The sequence below is a fragment of the Melitaea cinxia genome, chromosome 26, assembly GCF_905220565.1.
Source record: "Melitaea cinxia chromosome 26, ilMelCinx1.1, whole genome shotgun sequence".
Classification (NCBI taxonomy): Eukaryota; Metazoa; Arthropoda; class Insecta; order Lepidoptera; family Nymphalidae; genus Melitaea; species Melitaea cinxia.
Genome location: NC_059419.1, coordinates 8,476,950 through 8,504,316, shown reverse-complemented (window position 1 = coordinate 8,504,316; position 27,367 = coordinate 8,476,950). Strand labels below are relative to the sequence as shown.

General features: G+C 30.2%; 1 protein-coding gene across 1 annotated transcript in view; it reads right to left on the bottom strand.

The window, feature by feature from the left end:
- LOC123666542 (zinc finger protein 408-like) overlaps nucleotides 1–27,367 on the bottom strand; it is a 69,837-nt gene that overhangs the window by 17,220 nt on the left and 25,250 nt on the right. The window contains exon 5 of the mRNA XM_045600652.1: nucleotides 16,601–16,832. Within this exon, the coding sequence (XP_045456608.1) occupies nucleotides 16,601–16,832 (232 nt within the window). The remainder of the gene's footprint in view (nucleotides 1–16,600; nucleotides 16,833–27,367) is intronic.

The window sequence follows — 27,367 nt, the reverse complement described above, 5'->3', positions numbered from 1 at the left end:
GCCCAGACCACGACTAACATCTATATGATCGATTCAAATGTCTGTTGTGAGCGGGAATCGAACCCGCGATCGCCAGCGAAACAGCCAGTGCTATTACCGTCGTTAATAAAAAGCAAATTTAAGAGATTCCTAAATTTAATAAAAATGAAACATTAAAAAAAGTGTAGGTACAAAATCGAGTAAAAATTAAAAGTAAAAAAGATACGACAATTAAAAAGGAGGGCGAAGTCGTAAGTCTGATTTAATAACCAATCGAGCCCCGACACCTTGAGAAAAAAGACTGAAGAATCTCCCACCCCCAATATAATTTCCTAATCACCGAGCCGAACGTCCGTTTCCGACGAAAAAATCTCTTAGATTCGTCGCTTCTGACGAGATTCGATTTGGATGGATGTGACAGTATTTTTAAATATAACAAGTATTTTTTTTCAGTGTAACGGAATTTATGTTGATTTCATCATTGATCATTTCAGCCTATCGCAGTCCACTACTGGACATAGGCTGCCACAAGTTCGCGCCAAAAGTGGCGTGAACTTATGTGACCATATTAGGCTGAAGTGATGATGATGATGATGATGATGATGGTGTGACATAAACCACATGAGAACGTGTTATGTATGGAACGAAAAATACAAAAATCTGCAGACAACGAAAAATAAAATAAAATTTATTAACATTACGAAATAAAACAAAAGGATCTTCCACATAAGACTAAGAAAATTATAAAATTACTAAGAAAATTCAACTACATAAGTATCTTCTGTCAAAACCGCAATTCGAAGTTAAAAGTATTTTGTATTGTTAAGACCTTAGTGATGAAACTTATTGTACAGATTATATACGAATTATTACAATGAAACAATAAATGTTAAATAAATATTTTAATTTAAGTAAGTACCTATCACTTAAAACTATCACTAAATATTATTTTTGACTGTAATTAATTTAAATACGACAAACAAACACATGTGTACATTCGCTTACATTAAACCTATCAATGTGTGTATCAACACAAGCACATAGATAGCGATAAATAAAGAGTTCGTATTAAAAAAGACTAAGTAACTGTAATTTTTTTAATCGTGAATATTCGATTTTTAAATTGGTCCTAACCATAATGAACACAACAAACAAAAGTATTATTCAATTGGGTGCAGTCATTTCGAAGTTATGCGCATACATACATTTCGGCAAATTATTTTTATGTATAAATACACTTCCACAATTTTCAAACGGTTCACGTCAATATTTACTCAGTGAAAGAAGGCGACAAAAAATAAATTAGGCGAAACTCATTTCGTCTCAAAATCTCGACATCTGCGGCCCGCAGCGACGGGGTTGCAGTTCGAGTGTTGAGTGTTCTTCATATTAATTGTGAGTCCTATATCTATCTATCTATTTTGGCCAATGTTTATTTAAATTCTTCTATTTATATATCTGTGTATTATTTATGACGGTATTTGTAAATTTTAGATGTTTGAAACAGGTAAATGGAATATTGGTTCATTGAATGATTGGCTTCGTATTTCTTTAATATACGAAATAATTATCACTAACGAATATTTAATATACGAGTATAGTTTGAGGTTTACTGAGCTTAGCAGTTCCATTATAGAATTTAAAAAATAATAAAAGTTAATTTTTTGGTATTAATTTTATTCACCAGTTAATTGTGCCCACGACTTCACCCGCGTGGAATTTAACTAAAAAGTTAGTGTTCAGTTGGCAGAGTTATAAAATAAATAAATTTCTAAAATAAAAGTAGCCGAAGTTACTCCTTACTATATCAGCTATCTGCCAGTGAAAGTCGCATAAAAATCGGTTTAGCCTTTTCAGAGATTAGCCGGAACAAACAGCTGTCTGTTGCACAAACAGACACAAAAATTGTAAAAAAATGTTATTTTGGTCTATCAACCGTGTATTCATTCACACGCATTTAATAAAAAGTAGTTATTTTAATATTACAAACAAACACCCCAATTTTATTTATTTGTATAGATTTTAGAATTTATTAATTTATCTTTAAAAGATAGTGTGATAGAAGGAAGGGAAGATATCACATATATACGAAGCCTTAAAATTTGTGAAAGAACTTAATGAAATTAAAATATAATAACATTCCGTTTTATCCGAACGTTATTGGAGATTTCAAGCGAATTTTTATACGCAAGAATAACACTTAGATTTAATGAAAAGACAACTCGAAAGAAAGGCGGTACTTTTCTAAAAAAGCAAGGGTTAAAAGAGTTTTCGTTTACTTTTCATTTTACATTTAGTTATATTTTTAATTACGAAATAATTAATCCAGTTAAGAATATTGTGTGTACTAGCTGTAACAGTTTCACCTCGATTGAGAACTGAATTTTTTATATTTGAGGAGTCTGACAACTCCATGACAAATACCTACATTGATGGTTATATCTTTATGAATCATAGTTTGACGTTTTATAGCCTCAAAAAATCAATTCTATATAGTGTTAGTGTAAAGAAAAAAAATGTAAATGTGTGTGTGTATGTACGTATTTGATTTTATAGGTAGACATTTTATTTTCGTAAAATACAATAACTTGACAATAAATAATATAACTAACTGTGTGTGTATGAAAAATTTAACGACTTTTGTTTACGAATCGTATACTTAGCATTTAGCATACGCTTTTGTTAAGAATTCTGAATATCTCAAAGAAAAAATAATTCCAAATTAATAATTCTAATATTTTAAAAGCCTTTTAGATAGCAATTAAATTTGTATAACAAAAAAATATGAAAATAAGAGACAAGGCACGGAGAGATAAAAACGTTAAGGTAGCGTCGCTAATTTGTACGCAAACAAGACTGAAATCAAATAAAAACCGATCACGCGAAAACAACCTTTTTTCCATCTCGCCTTCTGTAAATAGGCCTTTACACCACGACCGTGACGTCTCGATACTTGAAAAAAATTTTTGGGTTGTCTGGTAGAAATTGCTGCTTAGCCATAAGTCCATCCATTTCATTAACTAGATGTATCTAACTTCAAACTATATTTAATAAAATATTTGTGATGTACAATAAAGTATATTTATTTATAATATAAAAAATAAGTAAATATTTTTATGTGTATGAAAAAACCAAATTATGACAAAATCTGATATTAATAATTTTATACGCTTATATTTATGTAATAGGCGTATAATCTGTAATGGCGTACACGTCACTAGGAAAGTTACTATTAAATAATTTGATTGAGGCACATAAGTATCATGGAATACATAAACAAGATGAAACTTATATTAATAAAAATTAAGGTCTATATTTTTAGTTTAGTAAAATAACCGTTAATATTACTATTGTTAACTATCAAAATATAATCCGAAATGTATTAGGTTCCACTAATTAACTATAAAAAGGTTATAATAATGAAAAACAACAATCACTTATCCTGTCATTAAAATATGAAATTAGTGGATATAAATATTTTTTATCTATTTAAAAAAATATATAATAATTCATCTCCCTATGGCTCACAAGATGCTTGAGGTGGCTTTAGCCTTAAATATCTACAAATCTGACAAACCACGAAGTAAATATTTCTGAATTTATTTATATATTTACGAAGTCGATATTTTTAAATGAATAAAAATGTTCAAGTATCGAGACTGGGCATGCGGATTACAACCTGCCCTCTTTTCTGGAGGGTGGAATAAAGACGCAATGAACAAAAAAAATGTCAGAAAAAAAGATAAGCGAGGGACTCCCGACCAATCATGGAAATTACGATATTTCTTTAGGATTCTGTTTGTTTTGTGATATTTTTGAAATGTTCCTTTTTTCGTTTGAAATGTCTTATATCACAATTAAATTGATGGGATTATTATAATGTTTGATTCTTTAACATTAATATTAGGAGGCTTGTCAAAAATACGATAGGTATTTTTTACTTTTCTATTTTTTATTTGAAAAATATATTTTGAAATACTAGTCCCAATACGTTTTTTAAAATTATATTAAAATAAAGCACAAGTATTATTTAATAATGCACTTGGTAAACTCGAAAAGTATCCAATATCTTCAAAAGTGAAGTGACGCTCAAACTTGTTTCATTTTTATCCTTGCATACAATTTACCGGTCAATTAAAATGAAATTAAAAAGTCAACAATAATTTTTGAACACAATAAAACTCTAAAAATAAGTCCGAAATGGTTTTTCGACGTGGAAAGTTTTAAAATTTTCAACTGTTACAACGTTCTCCCACGTGTATACTACTGACAGAATACAGTTTGTAAAATACTTTGTTTTTGTGAAACTTTTCGATTTGTGAAATTTTCATAATTTTACGTTTAGAAACTTTTTGTTATAACAAATATTTAGGAAAAAACGTATTAATAACTCTTTGTGGAGAAAATAATACGCTTTTTTCTTTTTGTAGTAGGTAGGTAATTGTTTTAATTTTGAAGTCATAATTTTTTAGTTATTCATTTTGTTGTAATTTATTGATAGTAGATATAAAAGTGTGACTTAAAATTACTTAATTCATTTGCCTTTTCATTTTTTTAACCGACTTCCAAAAAGGAGGAGGTTCTCAATTCGACTGTATTTTTTTTTAAGTATGTTACATCAGAACTTTTGACTGGGTGGAGCGATTTCGACAAATTTTCTTTTAATCGAAAGGTGGTGTGTGCCAATTGGTCCCATTTAAATTTATTTGAGATCTAATAACTACTTTTCGAGCTATATCTAATAATGCGTTTTTACTTGACGCTTTTTTCGTCGACCTACGTTGTATTATACCACATAACTTTCTACTGGGTGTACCGATTTTGATAATTCTTTTTTTGTTGGAGAGGAGATATCCCTAGTTTAGTACCATGATAAGGAAACCAGGATCTGATGATGGGATCCCAGAGAAATCCGAGGGAACTTCTTGAAAATCCGCAATAACTTTTTACTGGGTGTACCGATTTTAATAATTTTTAATTTAATCGAAAGCTGATGTTTGTCATGTGGTCACATATTAACTTTATTGAGATCTGATAACTACTTTTTGAGTAATCTCTGATAACACGCAGTTACTAAACTATTTTTTCGTCGATCTACGTTGTACTACTCGTCGATGTAATTGAAGTCGGTTTTTTTTTCGTTTGCGAGCAAACACAATTATTTTTTGTTAAAATTCACAAAACCAGTTTTGTTTAACAAAGTTTAATAAAACATAATATTATATACTTATATATTATGTACTTATTTAGTTAAATACTAACATATTTAATATTTAAATTAACCTTCCGTCAAGAACACACTTATAAACCCCCGGTCCCTGTAGGCCGGATTTCTTTCTACCAGACAAATTTTTCCATTAAAATTTTTTCGAAAATTATAAGATGGATTACGTGCTCAAGTTACCACAATTCCCAGCGGTAATGGTCTAACGTCCCCCTACTTTCGCGGTACTAGCAAATGGATAGGCAAAAAAAACATGGCCGACTTTTTGTAATACCTGCAAGTAAAGATTTAGGTAAATTTAATAGTTAATAATGTACAGCGTAATTGTGTTTACAAGCAAACAAAAAAAAACCGACTTCAATTACATCGACATGTAAAACAACGTAAGTAGCTGAAAAAATAGTCAAGTAAATACGCATTATTAGATATAACCCGCAAAGTACTTGTTAAATCACAATTAAATTTAAATGATACCATATGAAACGCAGCACATTTCGATTAAAATTAAAATCATCGAAATCGGTCCACACAGTCAAAAGTTCTGAAGTAACATACATAAAAAAATAGAACCGCATTGAGACCATCCTCCTTTTTTGGAACTTGGTCCATTAAAAATTATTTATATTTTCTTGTCTATCGTATTGAAATACAACATGACAAGTATGAAATGACATCCTTATAACTACCTAATCTAACAAGAAAAGGGTACTTCTAATATATATTAAATATTCCCTGCGCGTGGAAAGCTTCACGGGCGCGCAAATCTCTGCAAAACAGAACTGGACCCTATACCTGGTCTTCACGCAGGAAGAGAAGAAGTTGCTGGTGGACCGGGGATACGGGAAAGGGGAGGGGTCGCGTGTCTTGACTATCCACGATGCGCAGGGCCAGACGAGTGAGAGTGTCATCGTCATCCAGACGAGGAGTGGGAGGCTGCGAATACATGACAGCGTTTCGCACGCGATAGTCGCGGTGACTAGACACACCAAGGCCTGTGTCTACTACACCGACTACAGAGATGACGCGATCTGTCGTTTCGTCGGGAGGGCGGCGGAGGCTACGGAAAAAGACATCCTCGAGCATAGTCTCAAGATGGCGATTCATAATAGAGACACCGCCGTCGTTGAGAGTATTCTCGAGATGTCAAAATAAAATTCGAATAGGTTGCTTTGCTTGGGAGGAGTAAGTTTGGTAGTAATATAGACAATATTAAAAAATATATTTCTAAGAAAACGATTATTACGCATGTAAATAATGTAAGATTTAGCTAGATATAAGTATAGTATTATAAGGAAATAATAATAATACAAAAAAAAAAAAAAAAAAAAAAAAAAAAAAAAATTGTACCATAGATTAGATTAAGAACCGGTCGGTGGACTCACGTCTCTTTTGGAGACATTAAAAACAAACATAGTCTGACTTGAACAGCGATGTTGTTGACTAACGCCTACCTTGAAATAGAGAAAAAAATAAAAATAAAAATTTGCATGTATTAGAGTAAAAAAGGACATGGGTTCATAAGCCCGTGGATGTATAAGACTTGTTAAAAAAAAAAAAAAAAAAAAAAAAAATATATATATTAAAAAAACTTGAGTCATTAATCAAAAACATGTAATGTAAACGTTTTTCTTAATATATATATTTTTTATTTTTCTTTAATATCCCAAAGAAGAAAAAAGAAAGAAAACAAACTATCTTCTACATTCAATGATGTTATTATAACAGCTAACAAAATGTCAAAAAGAAAACATTTAAATAGTTTTTAATGAGGAATATTGTACTATCATATAATGTCAAGCGGCTCATAAAATCCGAGTGACTATAAATGGCAACTAAATTTTACCGTGAGGCACCAAGTAACACACAGGCCATAGAAATACTACTCCGTGAAGTAACACGTATAGTTTACTGTACTATCGGCAATCGTGTAAATTTTCATGTGTTCGAAGCTACTAATATCACTTTTTACTTTTAAACAGCCTACTTATAACGAAGGCTCTAAAATGTCATGCAACGTTGATTAGAGGCCGAATAAAATCATTAAATGTCAATCGTGACACCAAGAAACACCTATAGTTTACTGTATTATTTGCAATTGTATTGTTTGAAGGCACTGATATCAACAGTTCTTTTTACTTTTTTCTAAAATTACTAAAACTTACTTACTTTTACTAAAATGATACGATGTATATAGTATTGATAACCATCAGCCAACCTTCAAATGTTAAATAAATCCGAAATTCATTACGTTAAAACTATAACAAACGTTACATACATACACCAAACCACACCTATTACATAATCTCTAATGCGTTTCGTTTACATAAACCCTTTGTGCGTCCGAAACAAATGTTTATATTATCTGAAATAAATGAAGCACGCCTAAAACTAAACTCTAAATCCTATCTAATTACACGAAAACAAAATCGAACATACGCTGAATATTATCGTATAAATTATTTATCTATACAATATAGTTTGATTTAAAGGAAATGCATTAGCCACGACCGCATTGTGGTTCACAATTTTGGTATTCCTACCATCATTTTAGTACTAGCGATATGTCAGAAGAGTTTCTGTGGCTAATAATATATATGATAATGGTAAACTGTTTTCTAATTTTTACGAAATTTTACTAAACTTACTTATAATTAAACAACTTTTTCGGATTTTATCGCGGATTATTAAGTTTTTTAAATGCCCGAAGTTTTGGATACATTCGTGGTTCCCGTGCACATGGTTGCTGTGAAGTATCCGAAATGTCGGGCATTTAAAAATACATAGTAAACCGCGATAAAATCTGAAAGAAGTTGTTTCATTACAATATTTGAAACTGTGTTTAGATGACCTAAATTTAGGAGCTCAGCTATAATGGTACAATCTTTATATATAAAAATAAATGTTTATCTGTATGTCCTTTATAGAATCGTCAATAATTTCGTTATTATTTGATAATTTCATGATCTTCAGCAAAGTGTTGTGGATGAGCCCACAAAGGTTTTTAATTGGTACGAAAAAAAAAAAAAAAAAACAAAAAAAAAAACCTAGCAACGCTGCAGGGCTAGTTCGTAAAATATTTAGGGAATAACAGTCCAATAGGTACTATTTTTCGTAGTCTTAAAAATGTCGATAAAGTCTAATATGAATACCAACCACTACATACAACTAAAGAACTGCATATGGAAACGAATTATTTTTCTCGTAGAATGTTTTTATTGTAAAATAATAGCCGTGGTTACGCGCTCACGGAAGGTATCATGCGGAACGAGTTTATCAAAGTAGCTCGACTATTTAAACAAGGTCAAATTTAAAAATGGGCTAAGAATAATTTTGCACGTGGAACGCTATCTTTTACACTCATAGAACCCACCATTTGAAGGAATGCAGTTAGGAGTCGAGCACCTGTACATAATGAAATAAAAGTGCTAAATCGTGCCTTTTTGTGAAGACTACCTTGTGATGTCAAGATATTTGTTATCGATATTATTATACTGTGGTTTGTTGGTCTGTTCTCTAATCGCCTCAGTTCATTTCGTTATAAACAGTATGATTTAGCTTAAAGTTAAAAATATGCTTTTGCTAATATGTCATTATAGATTCTAAATGTCTTACTGAATTTAAATCTTATTGGTATAAACCTTTCCTTACGTTATCCTGAGTGGTTAATAAAGCATTCTATTAATAATATTACCAATAGACAACAATGCTCATAATCGGAAAATACAAAATCAGAAAAATCTACTCAAAATACAATTTTATTTGTATCTTACATTTTTTTATAATATTTTTAACTCAAAATAAATAATCCATAATTTAAATTCATTATAAGTATATATAACAGCACAAAATGACTTACAACAAAACCAATCCATTAAATATTTTATCGAGTACTTATCGATACGTATTCACCTAATCCGGACATACAATGCATATTATATTTAATGTAATGAAGTGATACATAAAAGAGAATTTCAGCGTCAGATTATTTGATATACACGATCATATTCGTGAAAATCATTGTAAGTTACGTTCATGGAAAATTGAACTGTATTTTGTTTTAAATAAATACTAAAATAGCTTGAAGTTTTGTGCCGCGGGGTCACCGTCATCGCGACGCAATGACTGTATTGATTTCTCCCTCTTTCCCCCCACACGTATATAAGTGATAGTTGACACAACACCCCCCCAAATGCACAATTTCGTATCGGTTCCGTTAAATATGACAGCGATCTCGTAAGTTCGGTTTCCGCTGTTCATTTGCTATGTTTTACGTGAAATATACATTTTAATGAATTCCTGTGATGTAAATTATTTGTATGCGTATTATAAAGTGTTTAGATTAGTAGTGATATTATGAGGGTAAAGCGAATCTTGCCTTTTTCCTATTTAAAGAATCAAGAGGTAAATAGGAACCTAACCCAACCGTGTGAGACTGAGAATGAATGCGAGAAGAAATGGTATATGCCAGAATTCGTATGGAAGATTAGTTCGATAAAACAGTCTTGTATTGGAGCTGCATATATATAAAATACGTTGCGGGTTAGTGATAAATCAGCGAATGTTTCTTAAGACATAAACGCTACAGATATTTTCTTCTTGTCTAAAATCGGAAATTATCGTAAAATATTCTGAACATTTAACCCGTCGACGTCTTAGTTAAGAGCCACGTGTTTTAGCGTCACTTGGGGTCTTACTTTTATTTGATATAAAAACAGAAGTTAGACAAGTAGGTATATTCCATGCGACGTAAGAAGTCAACTGACAAGATTATTTTTGACATGAAGATTGTATCTAGTGGGTACTTCTACACGTGTCTACATCTACACTTTATATTCTTCAGGTCAATGACATCAGTTCTGTATTAAAAGGCTTACCACGATATCAAATGAAATTTGGAGCGTCTGTCACAGATTTAGCTCAATCTATTACGATTTTCAAATATTTCACAATGTTTGATAAAAATCTAATAGAAATAGAATTCCTACGATTTATTTTTGTGTTACCCATACGTTAGGAAATTCTAAACAATTTTTTAATATCATATCAAAAATCGACCGCTCCAGCGGGGATCGAACCTGCATCTCCGACTGACCGTGTCGGTGCTTTAGCCAATTAAGCTATGGAACGATATTTTTGATATGATGATTTTATATTCGGTCTAAGCGACCGTGGCGCCGTCTATGGTATTAAAAAAAATGTTTAGAAATAGAATTTATTGGAAATAAATTGAAGAAAGTATAATTAAAATTGACGTAAGGAATTATAATTAGAATTGACGTAAAGACAAAAAACAAAATATCTATGCCTATAAAACTTACGACCTTAATCTATACGAATAAAGAGGAAAGATTTGATTGTTTTATTTGTTTGCATTGAATAGGTTCCGAAACTACTGAACCGATTTGAAAAATTCTTTCGCTGTTGGAAAGCTATCCGGTGACATAGGGTATTTTAACAAAAATTAGAGAAAAAAATATTTTGTAATTTTTGTTAAATAGCCGTGCAAAGCCGGGGTGGAAGCTAGTGTTATATAAACCAGTACATAAATGTTTTGAATAGAAATCTTATTTATTTATCACGTCCATTTTAGACAGCCTTAAGGAGAATTTAAAGTTTAAATCAAAAGTATGGTTTTCTTTTAACGATATTCAATTTCTAAAATAACATAAATTTGTAGATAAAACTCGAGATTTAAAATCACCTTTTTGGCAAAGAATCAAAAGTGATATCAGAAAATGTTAATAAAAAAAAACTTCTCAACTGTTTCAAAAGGGATGAAAACTCTTTAAATTAGTAAAATACTTTTCACTCGGACAGTCTTTGTTGGATGGGTCCAATTTTTAGGGTTACGTAAGGAAATTTTCTTTAACGTGATACTGGTTAAGATAACTTTTATTATAATCTGTAATATGTGACAGACCTAATCTATAAATTAATTAGTTTATTAACTATATTTAAATTATTGTTTACGGAACAGAGAAATGTAACGACCATATATCGAAACATATGTTTTATATAATAATATATAGTGTTAAGAGATGCCTCTTTATATAAAAACTAGCCGACCCATGCCCACTTCGTTGGGCGTTATATTAATTATTATTTTTGTGATGGAAATATACAGTAAATAATTCATCTCATTCGCATTTTCCGACTTGATTTACATATACTATTATTTTCACTGAATTTTCGTTCTATTGAACATGCTATTATTATAGCCTATATCACTCCTGAATAGTGCAGCTTTCTGTTAGTGAAAGAATTTTCATGATCGGATCAGTATTTGCGAAGATTACCTCCTATAAACAAACAAAGTTACAAACTTTACCTCTTTATAATATTATAGATTTTAAATAAATTTTGCATATAAATAAACTTTGCTAACAATTACCTAATGTTATACAATGTCTTTTACAAAAAGAAGTCATTTCTATCAAAATGATATATCTGCTCTAGAACTTATTTAGTTTAAAAAAATGTAATGACAATATCTAAAAAAAGTAAAAAAAAAAATAATCTTAATCTTCTGAAAAATTACTACGTAATAAGTAAAAACGAATCTATCGACGTATAAACAAAATATTTACTGATAGATAGTAGTGCGATTTAAAAATAACCTTTATTAGATATCCTGTTTACTACATTAACATATCCATTGGATTGTTGCATTATTATCAGCTTTATAATAATCCAAGTTAATTTATAATTTATCATTTTATTACAAGCAACTAGAATTACAATTTCTTACATTAATATATAACAATCGAAAGTAAAGTAAATATACTTAAGTATTATATAACCGGCTCGCACTTGACGATTTCACCTCGCTTCGTCTTTACAGTTTAATATCGAGTTTTCGCGCTCTCGAGCGTAAGATCTCAGTAACTTGTCAGGACACCTGCGCTTTTTTATCTGGACCTATGATGAAGTTGCTGTTTAATGAGGTTTTATATTTATAACTTTTTAAATTTAATTTTTTTACTATTTTCTCATATTTTTTTAGAGGCACGGTGGTCCTGGAGATAAATACATGTTGATTTCTGTGACTAATTTCACAAACATAGTTAACACTTATTGATAACTATTTAAACGTAAATCGGGATATACACAATGACTAATTAATGTGGTGTAACACGGTGATTGCTGATAAAACTATCTGACAACAGTATCCACCAGATAAAAGTGTATAACGTGTATTATAACATGTTCTTTATCAAACGCCTCTTTATCAATCAGATAATCTATTCACAGATTATGAAAGTAAAAGTTGCAGATTACTATTAGTTAAGGTTAAACAAGTCCAAGAGTATGTTTTACTTCAGTCTATCAGAAGTTAATGTACTAGGTATATTTTATCAGCAACTGATAAAAAATGCTCTAAATATTCTATAATGAACGTTATGAAATGCGTTGTCTAATATTTTAAAATCAATAAATAATTATAGAAAATCCTTCCAACCCATTTTTCTAGACGTCGTTCCGGATCGAATGAGCTGTGGCTCATATTTTTTAGCTTTCTCTCTATTTAACACGTTTTTGAACTTGTTGACTAGACTATACATCATATAATAATTCTGAAACGTTTGTCAAAGTATAGGTCTACTAATCGGCTGTTAGATTTAAAACGGATGTCAAATCAATTGGAGTTGCTGAAACGTCATTCACAGCAAAATTAGCTAGTCCTCGATTAGTTTGATTTGACATTCGGTTTGTAACATGTGGTCATGTAACATAATTAAATATTATTTTATATATTTGTGATGTATCAAAACCTACAGAAATTGTTAGTTGTGATGTTATTTAATACATATGATAATACTCAAACATCTAATAAAGCATCATATAAACATCTAAGGAAGATACAATAAAAGGAAATAGTTCCTAAAAACAATAACTGACTAGCCCGTTGGCACAGTTTGTAGTGGCCCTGCTTTCTGTTCCGCGGGTTGCGGGTTCGATTCCCGTCTGGGTGTAATATTTGTATTTATATATTTATATATCTATTATTTCTTTGTATATTTATAAAAAATGTATGATATAAGATATTTATTTATTTATTATTATAAAAAAAAAAAACAATATCATGAAAATAAGACAAAGAGCATCTTTAGAAAAAAAATTATCAGAATATTGTAGACTGATTTAAAAAAAAAACATTAGTAGAAAATAGTAAGATGAAAATATGATAAAGTAATTATAATTATAATAGCTTGTTTCAAATTTTAGTTATTAAGTAATTATAAGTATTTTTTTAATAGTTCCTATAAATGTATATTTAGATATATATTTTTATGACCTTTTCTTTTAAATTCCCTATTATTTATATATTGTTAGTAATCAAATTTAAAACTTAACAATTAAAATGTGTCAATAATAGAGATGACCGAACTGAAGTGTTTTTATTTATTATTGAACTTTGACCAGTATCTTCTTCGTAATAATAATAGACATCTGTGTAAGCTACAACAAAGAACAAAAAATTTTAGTTTATCAAGACCAAAATGTAGACTATTATAAGATAAAACATACATTACATATATAAAACTTGGTTATAAATATGTTTTACATACCTTTAAAGAACCAAAACGTAGTTTCACGTAGAAAATAATTGTTTTCCTTAAGTTAATTCGCCGATATACACCGATTAGTGGACCGAGTATTTGACAGACGTTTGATCAATGATTATAGCTTAATTCGCGTTTCAGAAACCCAAAATGGCGGTTAACATACGATTCCAGAGTCAAATTTGACAGTTATGTCAAGTGACAGTATGATTAAATTAAGTAGTTAACCATGCTTTTAGCAACTCATTTCATGCTTAACAAGAGATTTGACAGATGATTTGTTAATTTCTGCGTTGATCAGCCTTTCGGAAACCGGGCGTAAGTAATTGAATTTGTATAATATTGCAATACAGTTTACAAATATGAAATAAAAAGAGACCACGAATTATTGAATAGATTTTGACATCAATAATTCTTTTTAAGCTTATTCTACGGCTTATTCCATTATTTTTACAATCACAACTTTTTAAAATTAATTATTTCTAATAGCAATGTACTTAAAAATTAATTTTTAATCAACGTTGATTAGATTTAACATTAAGATTATATTCAATTGAATGAAATTAATTTACGATAATTATGAAAACAAGGCAGTACAGCATTATATTTATTATCTGTTGCTAAAAATGTACCTAATGCTGTGTTTCCTTGTTTAACTTCGTATTTTAAATAAAAAGATGGACTCAAGGTTCCATTGTCATGTTAAATCAAAGTAATTGACATGAAAGGCGGAGTTTTTACTGTTCCGTTCTGTTTACTTGAAAAACTTTTAAAATATCTCCCCTTCGAATAAATTGAACGGAAAAATTTAAGAACGAAATTTTATACCGCCCAATTTTATTGACTTTTATTTAAATAAATAAAAACTTTTTTAAATATCAAAATTATCAGAAATCGAAACGTCAATTTTTTTCCTTATTTTAAATGAACAAAGTCAACATGTTAAATTCCGAAGTCACACTTTGACTGGCCGTCATGTGTGGACAGTGCTGTAATTACGACAATTAAAAAACTCATTACGCACTGGCAGCCAACAATCATCGTGAACCGTGAATAAATATTTAATTACTACTGGCAACACTGCTAGTGACTATTGTGTGAAAAAGTGTGGGAACCTTGACAATACTTTGTTCTATTTTTGTAAATGTTTTTTTTTTAATCTACACCACAGTAATGTTTCTGAGCTTAGTGTGTATTTGCGCTATTATGACTTAATTTTTTTAAATTTAATTATAGATGAAATATTGGTACAATATTATTTTAAGTTTTAACCTGTTTAAAATATATTATTAACAAACATGAATTTTAAATGTTAAGATGTTCTGATACCATAAAAGAAAAATAAATAATAAAAAGTTCTAAGTATACAAGTTAACCTTAATGAATTTTTTATTAGATATTCATAAACTATAAATTGTTAATAACAAGAAACCATAAAACAGATTAATAATCGTTCAAATCTACATATCAATAAAAGTCGACATTGAAAAAAGATCCCACCGAATAATTAATTTAATTATATCGCGCATAGCATAGCTCGAAAAGCCGCCATTGGCTAGTTCGAACATGGAAAAACACGTGAATATTTTTTTTTCTAATCCACGTAGAATGTACGTTGCGTAGCCGCCTTCTGATTGGCCAGCCGGCCAGCCATAGCAGACCATTGGACAATATTTTTTTCCCGCTTTTCACGTATACGGCGCTCGTAATATTTTTTTCACGGAAACTCCGGCCAATGGAACGAACGTAGTTTTAATTATAAAAGTTGTTCTAGTCTCGGATTGTTTTTGCGGCGCGTATATGGAAGCAGAATAACGAGTTGCATGAGCGCTATAGGTATTTTATAGGGGCACTACTGTTTTAACCACGGAAATCGGATTTTAGTTTTTAGTTACTTTCGACGTCGACATGTTAAAGAACTTATTTTTTATCGATGTAATTACTTCTATTAGGAATGCGTTCAATTCATTAATTAGCTAAAGCTTTAACGATTGAAATAATATCCAGTAAAATATCTATTTAATCTGTAATTTAGTATTACAGAAAACGTTTTTAAGCGCAAAATAGCTCACGATGAGATCTGTTTTATAATGGCGGACCGGTTTAAATTTGGAATTCTGTAGACACATCCCGTATGCCGTGATGTATGCGCTTGCGTTTTATTATATTTGTTTATTTACACTAGCTTCAGATCACGTTTTGAATGTGGTCGCTTCGACAGATTGTTACGAAACCTTTAATGGTTTGCATTTAATTTCAATTCGAGAATCCTTGAATCCTGTTATTCGTAATTAAATGAAACCGATATCAAATGTAATATTCGTTAAATTTTCATAACATGCTTTAAAAATCATAGTTGGTTTTTTTTTTAAATATTGGCTGTCAATTCGATGCGTATTTTAATGCTAAAGTAAAATAGAAAAATGTCTTTTGGTTAATGCGCTATGGTATGTATCTGTTAGAAATATAGATAACCACTCTTATAATTTTAATGTCGTTCATTTTTAAATATATTTATTAAAGTAGATTAATTATTTATTATAGTCTACAAATTAACCTCAATGGGATCAAGAGCAGAGCTGTAAAGGTCAACATCTAGTTATATCATAAATAGACAAATAATATGATTGTATCGATTCAACCCATAACTTACATTAACTGTTTTTCGATTTATTATCGAAAAAATAATCAGATTTATATTTTTAATAAGAATCGGTAAGAAACTTCGAATTAAGAAAAATACGTACTCAGTCGTATTACGTAGTTAACATCCTATCCGTTTCAAGTATAGAGCGAAAGATTGAACTAAGTGAAGAAGAAAAACTAAACTGACCTGTATGTAACCTGGTGTGCTGTTGGACGTGGCTAAGCTGCTTGAACCGTCGATCACAATACGAGCACTTATAAGGTTTCTCTCCCGTATGGACCCTGATATGCTGGACGAGCTGGTGATTGGAGCTAAACGATTTCAAACACTGCTGGCATTGGTGAGGCTTCACCTCTCCCCCGAGCCCTCGTTGGAGCTCTCTCGCGTGCATCTGCATTGCGTTCTTGTGCATGAAGATCTGGAAACGGGTGGTTGGCTGATTTATTAGGTCATTTTGTGGGTGTCTTATGACTAAATGGTTCGATGGCTTGATAGATGGTTTTTAATTTATGTTTAGGGATTTGGGTTTTAATATTAGTGACAGTTCTAAATTTAGATGGGCAATCCTGGCAATACCTATGCGTTACTTATATATGCAAACTGTTTAACTGATTATTTATTTAAAAAAAATAGTTTCAATATTTATTTGATTTCAATGAAACCAAAAGTCTTTCACATTTAGACATGAATTAGTTCATAACTAGTTATAGCAAATATTTTCCTCTATTTTCTCTATTTCCTCTATTTTTAGTCAATATTCATTTAATTTGAAAATCAGTAAAGTAGTATCAATATTAAATATAAATAAGGCAAAGTATAGTCTCTCTTTGTTAAATTAATCTAGATAAGCGATATATATTACAAGGTAAGACAGCGCGGAGATAATTGTATAGCTTTCTCTTAGGATGGAACTTGTACGTATACTTAATAGATTGTGTCTGTTTGTTACACATTTTTTGTGTTTATTATAATTATATTTTAATTTTGTACAGAAAAGATTTGATTTTTCGTAATGGATAATCTCGAAAATTACAAAATCGATTTTAAAAATTCTTTTACGATTATAATGTTACGTTGATCGGCGTAGGCTATATGTTACCAAGAAAACGGAAAAACGGAATACAATAATATAATATACAGAAGTTAAATGGTTTTGTATGTTTATTATTATTGTATAATTGTTGATAAAAAATAAATATTTATTGGAAATGTTAATATAAATGTTGCTTGTATCGAGACAGGATGCCGAGAAGACATATCAAACATAGTATTTAGACACTTGTTCAGATAAGAAATGCTACATTTGATTGTGAGAAATAAGAAACATATTATATAGAAATCTTAACTTATAAATCATTTTAAAACAAAACTCATTGGACTCCTGACCCTTCAACTAGGAAAGCCGGTTAAGGGCCATTTCGTATTTCTGTGTAATTAAGATTACATATATATTTAAATAAAAATTATTTACAGATATATTTAAATGGAAATAATTATAGCATACAAATTCTTTATATTTTACAAATATATTTTACACGTACATTTAGGAATGACTACCCGTTAACAACCTAAATAGGGTGATTTAGCGATCGTCGAACTTTGTTTGTCTGTAAGACTAAATGTAAAGTGTGAAAGAAAAAAAGGTAAAGAAATTAGCATTTAATAAAGCATTTAATAAATATTAAAATATATTTTTTTATTCAAGTAACTGTATATTTATAGTACTGTTACTCGTTAATATTGATTTGACTGTTTGCCTTCTTACATTTTGTCTAACTTCTGTGAGGTTTTATCAGAAAGAATTCATAATTGACTCATTACATTATTATTATTTTTGTTTTGCAATTTCAATTTGTTTATTTAATAATAATTTTATTCATCTAAACAATTTTCTTAACCAAAAAAAATCCACAGATTAATAAACTCCTATGAAACTTTAATAAATACGCAAAACACCCGACATCGAGATAAATCCACGATATTTATGACGAGTTAAGTAAATTATAATATTTTGCTATATCACAAAGTTATGACGTGTTATGTTATAAGTCAAGGGGTATTATATCCTCGTGTACAGTCCACATTACGTGCACGGTGTTAGGTTTCGCGCTGGCTCCTATAATTTTGCCATGGTAAAGAAATTGCTTTCTACCACTGAGGCAGATAAGAGGGAATTATAGGGACTTAAAATTATTTATCGCGTCGATATAGACCGCTAGTATTTTGATATGCGATGCTCGACCTTTTTCAAATCGAATTCAGATGGTATTTAATTTAAATTATTTGCTTCTTGTCTTAGAAATTTAAATTGGATGTATGATTTAAAGAATTTGTTTGTTATATTTTTGAAAGTGACTTCTTTAAGAATTTGGGTAAGTTACCTTGATTATTTTGTGTTGAAAGTGTTTGAAAAATAATTAATTAATAAAATTGAAATAAATGGTAAAATAATTTACGAAATAATTATCTAATTGTATTTTATTTACTTAAACTATTTTTATTATTTTTTCTTTACATTGACTCATTAAATATTTTAAATCATAAACATTTTTGTTTAGCGTATTATCATTAAAAAAAAAAAACATTTTATAAAAAATATTAGTATTAATTTATTTACTAAATTTAATTGAAAGTCTAAATAAAATAAGTATACAAAAATATTAATTAATTAATTAAAATAAACAATTGTCGTTTGCAAATAATGCAATCAGCTTAATCTTAGTTATATACGTAGGTATATTTATCGAAGCCTTACTTCTATGCGATTGCAAAGAAACGACTTTAGACACGCAAATGTACAATGTAGGCCAAGAAAACGTATACACGAATAAACATTATTGCTATTAGAACACGATATATTATCTTCACCTCAATCCTTTGATATAAGTTTTAAATGAAAGATATTTATATTATGCCTTCACACTGTACACAATTCAAGTGAACTGTCCAATAAGCTTTCTCTATTAATTGATCTGAAAGATTAATGCTGTAAAAATGAATTAAAATGCTTTTAATATTTGTACGGATGCACTTTATTACTAGATTAATATTTTTGTAATGTTTACGTTCCTTAATAAAAGCTGATTTTTGTTAGTTGGTAAACGTTAAGCTTTTCTAAAGTTTACGCGAATTTCATTCATTATAATGAAACAACTTTTTCGGATTTTATCGTAGTTTACTAAGTTTTTTAGATGCCCGACGTTTCGGCTACTTTACAGCAACCATGGTCACGGGAGGACTAAAAAAACTTATTTATTTATTTATTTATACTTTATTGTACACCACAACTACATTTTAAGCAATAAACACATTTAAAAAATGTTTACAGACTGTGAAGTACAATGGGCGGACTTATGGCTATTTAGCAATGTCTTTCAGACAACCCAAAAGACTTAATAAACCGCGATAAAATTCGAAAAATTTATTTCATATAAAACTTAAGGTGATATTAATTTCATATTCTTTACCTGTGATAAAAATGCTGCATTTTCGAATTTATAGTTCATCCACAGGTCACAAGACATTTCATCACAATAGTACGCGTGCATACTAAAAGAATACTCATTTGCAATAGCGTAAAATTATACACACTCCCACAATCGTGCCCAGATTGAGGAAAATATATTATAAACATTTAAATAAGTTATATTACATGAAATATTTTTAATTTCTTATCTCCTTCCTGTAATAAATGGCTATTTTTCAGTAGACAACAGGAAAAGACTAGTGATTTGTCTGTATATGTATAAAGCTATGAGTCGGCTTCGGCTTTATAATTTTTACATTTATTTCAAATAATAATAAATACAAAACACATTAATATGTATATTAATATATTTTTAAATCCATATGTAAGTTATAAAGAAATTAATGAAATCAAATAATTTATATGCTATTTTTGTTGTGTATAATTTAAAAAGAAGTTTGAAAATATCGATATATAATTTTAATTGAAATATTCGGCGAACAAGTTATGGTGCAATTTACTGAGATAAATAAAATAATAACGTTACTATGTCATCTGCAACGTTGCCGAAATATTATAGGTAGTTCAAAAAGACAATGCGGTTATTCTCGTCCAATAAATAGTAGAAATAATTTAATAATATTTTGTTTAGTCTTATAAAATATAAAAAGAAAAATAATAATAAATGTAGCGTTTACTAAAACTGGCCGGCAGTGCAGCCCTTTCACGCGTGTTAGAAAGTGGAACTAGAGGTTTTGATCACGCAACGAAGAAATTGCAAAGAATTTATGCTTTTGATACGCTATGATGCCGGGGTCTAAGGTTCTATTCCCGGAAGGCGCAACGTGAGATATACTCTTAGATTTATAACGATATCACTATCGACTTTACTGTTATATTATTTTATGATAATACCTTTTATATAAAACCGTTTTATGTTACTGTTTATCTTTTTAGAAAAAAAATCTCATTTAGAATAAAAAGATAATTCTTTTTAGAAAAAAATTCTCATTTAGAATAAAAAGATAATAACGGTTAACGGTTGGCGTTTTGTTTCCTTCGATTGTAATTGTTATTTGGGTTCGACTTATTTGTTGAAACATATTTCCTGGTAAGCATTTTTATATATATTATAAGGCAATCGTATCTATAATGCCTATGTCATGTGTAGTGGTTTAATTGGACGGAAATTATTAATAAATAAAAATAATAATGTTAGTTTGTTGGAAGCTGTTCTGGTGATGATTTTCGAAATATACGGTATTTATAAAAAAAATATTATTATATTATACTGTTTGTTTCCATTAATATATATGAATAAATATATTTTTTTTTGATGAGGTCAGTGCTTCTTTTAGTTTAATAATAATTAATTATCTAAAGTTATGAATAAATAAATAAATAATAAATAATAATAATAAATAAATATCTACACAGTACACACACGGTCGTCTGTTCCTAAAGTAAGCAACTTAACGCTTGTGTTATAGGTAACAGCCGACTGGTATATAGCTACATATATTTTTTTTCGATAGAGAAATAGATAGATAAATAATACATATATAAATAAATATTTATATTACACCCAGACTCGGGGTGGGAATCGAACCCACAACCAACGGGGCAAAAAGCAGGGTTGAATTTTAATTAAAAATGTCATTTTAAATGCACTGCGTGATTAAGCTTATATACGTTTTACCGTTCTGCTTTTGCTATGATAAATATTAAATGATAGAACATCCAGGCGAAGACTTCTCTCCTCATTTAGTAGTACGCAGTACACAAAAGTATTTAGAACTGTAGTGTTAAATAATAGCAACAAAAATGAAAACTATTTTCTTATACCGCTTTAAGATCGCCAGTAGTTTTTTTTTTTATGTCACTAAGTCGGCAAACAATCGTACGGCTCACCCGATAGTAAGTGATTACCGTAGCCTATAGACGCCTGCAACACCAGAAGCATCGCAAGCGCGTTGCCCACCCAATCCCCAATCCCCCCAGGAGCTCTGGTCACCTTGCTCACCAACAGGAACACAATACTGCTTGAAAACAGTATTATTTTGCTGTGATCTTCTGTAAGGTCGAGGTACTACCGCAGTAAAGTAGTTGTACTATGCTTTCATAAATTTTAATAAAATAAAGTATAAAAATAGTTATATTTTTAATACATCATCAAAGTAAGTTATCACAGTAATATCGGACGTGCTCAGTCCTCCCGCGGTAATTAGCGACGTAAGAATCGACATAAAAACCCATGAAAAATGCAAAGTTCATAATTTCACCGTAAATCGTTCCGGCGGCGGAATTAAGTCTCTATTAAGGGCTACCCCTTCCGATGGTATTTTTAACGAGATTCGAGCCATGATAACTGAATTTATTTAAATTTTTTTACTTTACCTACTTTGTTGATGAAAAAGTTCGAGTTAGATATACCTATAAATAAAATGAATTGTCGAAATGTATGTACGGGCGTAACTTCCGATGAAGTGCACTAAATCTTACAGTTTTTCTTTGTTTATTTATTTTCAGGATATGATGTCCATGAAAGAAATTGAATGAAAAATTTGTCATGTTCAAATAAAAAGTGGCAATGGATCTACAAATGCATTTTTGCCAAAACAGACTATTTTTTTTATTTTTATTTTTAACAAGTCATATACATCCACGGGCTTATGAACCCATGTCCTTTTTTACTCTAAATACATGCAAATTTTTATTTTTATTTTTTCTATTTCAAGGTAGGCGGTACTCAGCAACATCACTGTTCAAGTCAGACTATGTTTGTTTTTAATGTCTCCAAAAGAGACGTGAGTCCACCGACCGGTTCTTAATCTAATGTATGGTACAATTTTTTTTTTTTTTTTTTTTTGTATTATTATTATTTCCTTATAATACTATACTTATATCTAGCTAAATCTTACATTATTTCAAAACAGACTATTATATAGGACCAAAAAATGTTTAATACACCGCACATGTCTTAATTTATGTGACTTCACGTTTGTCTCATCATCTTCGTCTTAGGGTGATGATATCTAGGTATTGAGTTTTAATAGCGACTTATTTTATTTTTAATACATGTAAAACCTATACGAGTAGTTAGGTACATCGCCACTTGATTTGTGCAACTGAAAATATAGAATAAACTCATTTCGCATGTATCTATTGTATAGTGTTACTTTTTGTCTATCAATAATTACAGAATATACATATTCGGCAACAAAATTAATAGTCCATGTTATATACTTCGAAATTTTGTGATAATATCTTGATAACATTACACATATTGGCAACACCTATCTACACTTCCTAAGCTCACGACATTGACATTGTTCAATCAACCGTGAGATGTCAGATGTGTTTTGTATTAGGAATTAGTTGTTCGATAATCCGTACAAAAACAACATCGAATTTGTTGTTTAGTTGTTGAAATAGCAACGACTTAAACATTAAAATATCTATGTAACTGAATGAACTGTGTAAGTGAAAAAACTGTTTACTGAGAAAGGCCCAAAACAATATATTAAGGTACAATTCGCAATACAAGTGAACCTACACTCGACTATAACGATATAATCCATATTAATTAAATACGATTTAGCATAGACCTCTTTCCCCATGTAGGAGAAGGATCAGAGCTTTATCCACCACGCAGTTCCAATGTAAGTTGGCGGATATTAAAATATTAACTATCATTTTAAATTAAAATTAAACATCAAAGTGAAACATGTAATATTATGAACAAATTGTTAAACCCTTAGATATAAGAGCACGTAAAACACTAAAAAAAATTACTTTGTTTTTAATTCTATATTTATATTTAATTAATTAATTAATTTATTTATTTATTTAATAAAGGCATACTTACTAAGTACATAAAAAAGCTTTCTACATTAAAACAATAACACCAAGTTATACAATATGCACTTAAATTAAAGGTTTGCACAACTTGTGTACCTACATACCTACATATAGCTCGGCTTTCAGTTCAAAAGTAATATAAAAATACATTTTAAACCGCAAAAATATACTTTTTATCAAAGTCGCATACATATAAATTCTTAAACATGTTAAGTTCGAAATACATTGCTATTTCACTTAATACAAAATAAATAGACATCCACTTTATCTCAAAGTTATAAATAAAAAGACGGCGAGATAATTTCAAAATGAAAAATGCATTCGTAGGCCTCATACCCGATAGCGATCAGATTAAACGCGTTTAAAAATAAACGTCGAAAAGAATTGAGTCAAGTTCAGAAAAATTCGTTCAGTGTCAGGCATGCGGGTCAGGCTAAATATAATCTAAATGTGCTCGCTTGCGCATGCGTTGAAAAAAATAAAAGTGCAGTGCTTTTGTATAACACGCACGAGTACCTATAGTATGAAAGACTTGTAAGTGAGTCAAGATTTGTAATTTAAAAAGTTCTTTGAGTCAAGAAATAATAAATAATAAAAAAAAATTAAAAAAAAAGAATAAGCGAAAGAATTTTGAATATTTACAATAATTGCCATTGCTCGCAAACGAAAAAAAAAACAACTTTTATTTACATCGACGACGCGTTGGCACAACGGTCACAGCACTGGTTTGTGGCTGTTTCGCTGGCGGTTGCGGGTTCGATCCCCGCACGTGACAAACATTTGTATTGACCATACAGATGTTTGCCGTGGTCTAGGTGTTTATGTTGTCCTTGTGGGTCTCCCAACCGTGCCTTGGAGAGCACGTTAAGCCGTCGGCCCCGGTTGTTATCATGTACACCTAATAGCGATTGTTACTCATAGTAGGGAATATATCCGCCAACCAGCATTAGAGCAGCGTTGTGGATTAAGCTTTGATCGTTCTCTTACACGGGAAAAGAGGCCTATGCCCAGCAGTGGGATATTACAGGCTGAAGCGAATTAACATCGACGCGGACGTGTGATATAATGTAAGAACCTAGTTGAAAAAAAAAAACACAAACTGCTGAATCAAGAAAGTACTCCTTTTTTAAAACTTGAATAAAAGTGGTATCCGAAATACCCAAAAAGACGTTAGTTTCATTTTTTTAACAACAAACGAAGGTACGGTTCGCCTAAGTGAGTGATTACCGTAGACATCTGTAGTACTATTATACAGATTTATTAGTACCTATTTCATTGCAATAAAGTATTATCAGTATAATAGCAATAAGTAAAATTAAGTATTATTTTATTTATTATTTATAATCTTGTTATTTCAATACTTTACGAGCATAACTTATCTTAATACACTTTAGTTTGATATCGATAAGTATTTCTCATATCAAGCTTAAAATTTTGAAAACTAAGATTACCGACTCTACTGTAGAAGCTTTAACGTTTTGTATCGACAATACTTGATATAGTTGTTGCAGAGTTAATCCCTTTAATTATATACATACCACTTGCGCATTTAATATTATTATGTAACAGTAATATTATTAGTCTACGTATCTGCTTATTTCTTAGTCTATCTTTGCCTAATCTGGCTTACAACTCTTTCTTGAAGAACTCTCAAGCTTTTTTACTTAAAAAGATATTTCCCGATATGACGTATTTAAATAAACTAAACCTTCAACTACGAGTATTCTTCAGTCTATCGCAGTCCACTGCTGGACATAGGCCTCCACAAGTTCGCACCAAAAATGGCGCGAACCCATGTGTGTTACCCATAGTCACCACGGGCAGGCGGGTTGGTGACCGCAGGGCTGGCTTTGTCGCACCGAAGACGGTGCTGCCCGTCTTCGGCCTGTGTATTTCAAAGCCAGCAGTTGAATGTTTATCCCGCCATCGGTCGGCTTTTTAATTTTTAAGGTGGTAGTGGAACTGTGTTATCCCTTAGTCGCCTCTTACGACACCCACGGGAAGAGATGTGGTGGATATATTCTTTATTGCCGTAACCACACAGCTTAACTACGAGTGTATTATTAATAAACATTAAAATAGACGAATACAAATATTTACATTTGAAACGCGCATATATAATTATGGAAAAAAACGTAGGTATGTGAATTCATGCAAAAAAAACGTCAAAAGCTAGTAATTTTTCTAACCGAGCTTACCCCATGCGGTTCATTTGTCAACGTATAGAGAACAGGTGTCAAAGTTACAATTAACGAGTTGTCGCTTCCCGTAAACTATACAATTTCGTCGTTACTAAAACCGCCGATACAGAAAAGGGGTGAATGCTTTTATTAGCTGTTAAACGTTTTTCGGATATTTTTGATTTAATATTCAATTGAAGTCGTTTTTATTTTTTAATGTTCAATTATTGGATCGAAATTTAAATTATAGGTTGTATATAGAGATGTTATTATTGTATACGGACAAGAGTGAATACGAGCTCTTGGTTTTTTAGCATTAAATAAACGGAAAAAAGGAACAGGAAATGCAATTTAGATTTCGAACGATCTTGTTTTTTTTTTTTTAAAGGTTAATCTTATGAAAAATCATCCGAGATCGTATAGGTATATTAGGAATAAACCTGTGAGTTACTGAACTATATATACATCGATAAAATATTTGTTACTTACATATAAAATATTGCAGATAATAAAAATATGTTTATGATGTCACGCGATGACATACGACGTATCGAGAAAAAGAAATCATTTTTAAACAAAGCACTTATCGGTTCAAGGCGACGCCGACGTTACTCATTCGTATCACTCTTTATATAAAACACGGCCTTGACTTAAGAAAGTGTAAACAACGAATATTAAATGAAAAGGAACAACAGAGCAATAAAAATATTATTAGTGAGACATTGAATATTGATTACTTTGAATATTTTATAATAACAGCCTGCTTTATATATTTTATTCTATATTAGACTATCAGATTTTATTGTTTCTAGAACTTAAACTTAAAACTATTTAATAAAAAAATGAATGAAAATACTTCAATTGATATCCTTGCTTTTGTAACACAAAATTAAAAAAAAAGTCATAACAAAAAAGTCAATGATACTGCACATATAATAACGTCACATATACATTTGTATAATTGTGTACTATATTTGATTTAAGACGTAGAAAAGTTACAAGTGAATGGACATAGGATTACTAAATGATTCGTCCCGATTCCTGGTATGTAGGCTATGCTATGTTAGAGAGAGACACTCATAGTCTGGTCAGATGACTGTTAAGATAGCGCAATCTCGATTCAACGCCCACGATATTTCGTACTTCCTACTGTGGTACAAGCACATGTTGTACACACTTAAACGACGCTATACAATCTAATTTAAGCCTTACATTTAATAATACAGACTTGAAATTAACTTGCAATGATTTTTGAGTTACGCCCTTTTAGCATAGAAAGTTTGTGGTTAAAAGAATAACGCTAGTTGTAGAGCGCATTATCTTTTTTAATTGGTCGATAGTATTGAATGGTTATGGCTTTTGTTCATTGGTCTTAAACGGTTGTGATTATTACGAAACATACGGCTGTTTTGTATCATCGAATTGAATGAATGAATATTGTTTACA